This window comes from Thalia democratica, chromosome 9, assembly GCF_965202585.1.
Source record: "Thalia democratica chromosome 9, ktThaDemo2.hap1.1, whole genome shotgun sequence".
NCBI lineage: Eukaryota > Metazoa > Chordata > Thaliacea > Salpida > Salpidae > Thalia > Thalia democratica.
The window spans coordinates 27,147,248-27,149,321 of record NC_139173.1 but is presented as its reverse complement, the minus strand read 5'-3'; the positions used below and the strand labels follow the sequence as shown (position 1 = coordinate 27,149,321).

The following is a 2,074-nucleotide window of genomic DNA, read 5'->3' as shown; positions in this document are numbered from 1 at the left end:
CCTGCACCTCATTAAAAAGTTTAGACACAAAATATCAGAACGTAAAATCTGTTAAAACGACAACAAAGCAGTGTTGTTTTAAGATAATCAAAAGTTGTTAAGCAAATAGCTTTTCTAAAGTTGTTTTTCTTTTGTTGATTTTTTAAGCCGTTTTTCAAATTTTAAGAATTTCTTTTTTTTTTTTAATATTGTATATATTTATTATTACAGAAATTTTTTTTTAATTTAATTTGACATTTTATCCGATGACACGTCGTGCAAACTTTTATAAGTATGATGACCCTTGAAGAGACAAATTGTAATATAATTTTTTTTTGCTTTTTTTTATTTTGGTATTTATTTGTAGTACTTTTAAATTAAAAAAAATATTACTGGTATAAGTTATTTAAACTTTAAAAAGTCATAAAAGTAATCATTAGATTGAGCTATTTGAGCTTTGTAAGGTCAGTAAGACGAAATAAATTTTTTAAGTGTTACAAACTTTATATTTCAAAAACAAATTAATCAAACATAACAAAATCAAAATTTATTGTGATATACAAACAATAGAAAAGTTAAAAACAATTTTTGTTTATTAACAACAAAAAAACGCTCAAACAAAGTCCTATTTATCACTTAAAAAACGTTTTTCAAAGAGTTTTTCTGAAGTGTTAGTTGGTAGAACTTTATTTAGGTTTAAATAAAATAGTAAATTATCAAAAACTACTACAAAAGCCTTACTTTGCTTACAATCATTAAAAAAAATTTTAAACTAGAAATACGCTAACAAAGTTGTAATGTAAAGTACAATAAGTACTTTGACCTACATATCAACAATTTACCAAACCTAAATATTATCGTATTTCTTAGAATTAACTCAACAAGCTTTTAAAGTTTCAAATTGCAACAAAATAGACGATGCATATATTTTTTATCAACAATTACCAACGTTTGTTCAAATTTCCAACTAGTTCTAACAATTCGTATACTAAACACACGATGATAATACGAGATAAATTAAGACAAAGTCAGTTTAGGAATTAAAGTAAACTTTTTCAAGCTGCTTCCTTGTGAAGCGCAATATTCAGTTGACCATTCCTCTTTGTCCACGTCGTAGCACTGACACGTTGAGCTCGGTCCGTGAAAGGCGAAAATTTTGTTTTCCACAGCCACAGCCCCACATACGAACAAACACAGGGAAGATTGAACGCTCACGAACTTTTTGCAAGTCGAATCGTAAACATCAAACTGCCCGTTCCAATCTCCTATTGAAAACAGTTTGTTCCTCACAGCAACTAAATGATGTCCAGATTTTCCTCTCGTCATGCTCGGCATGGGCGACCACTCGTCACCCGCGTGGTCGTACGCCTCAACAGTGCTCAGTTGGCCGCCGTTGAAACCTCCGCACACGACAATTCTTCCTTCGAACGCGGTGCAGGCCGCGCTTGATCTGGCTCCCCTCATGCTTGCCACGACTCCCCACGCGCAGCTGCTCGTGTCAAAGCACCTGCACGTTGCTGTTCTTTTGTCTTGCACGAGGCCGCCAATGAAATAAATTTTATCGATGAAGCCGCACGCGCAAAAATGTACACGATCTTCAAACATGTCTCCCACAATTTCAAGGGTATCCGCAGCAATTGAGTATTTTTCAATTTTAGAATTTAAGTTCTCATTATCAGTATGTGGAGAGTTTAAGAAATAAACGTGTCCTTTTAAGTAAACGGCTGGTGGATCGTCAAATTTAAAGTTACATTTTTTTGAAAGTGAATGGATTTTTCTACATCTTGTTAAATTTGTACCATCAATTTTGTTTACAAACCTTTTAAAACCATCACCATTTTCGACCATAGAATCTTTAACTAGACCACAATGCAAAATATCAAGTTTATTTTCGCTGCAGTGTCTTGTATTTATTGATTCATTATTTTGCATGTTTGTTTTACTCTGTTCTATGGCTTCAGTTATCATAGCTTGGCATTCTTTAACAGTTTTAAACGACGAATCCCGATGTAAAATATGGTTTAAAGCATGCCTAGATAAAGAAGAAAGACGAACTGTCGTTAGGAGATTTTTTGAATGTTTTTTTCTTTCACTA

General features: G+C 32.5%; 1 protein-coding gene across 1 annotated transcript; it reads right to left on the bottom strand.

Moving 5' to 3' along the window:
- Window positions 1–996: 996 nt before the first annotated feature.
- Window positions 997–1,947, bottom strand: LOC145845139 (uncharacterized). Its single transcript, XM_082952561.1, has one exon. The coding sequence runs from the start codon at window positions 1,945–1,947 to the stop codon at window positions 997–999; it is 951 nt and encodes a 316-aa protein (XP_082808687.1).
- Window positions 1,948–2,074: the final 127 nt, after the last annotated feature.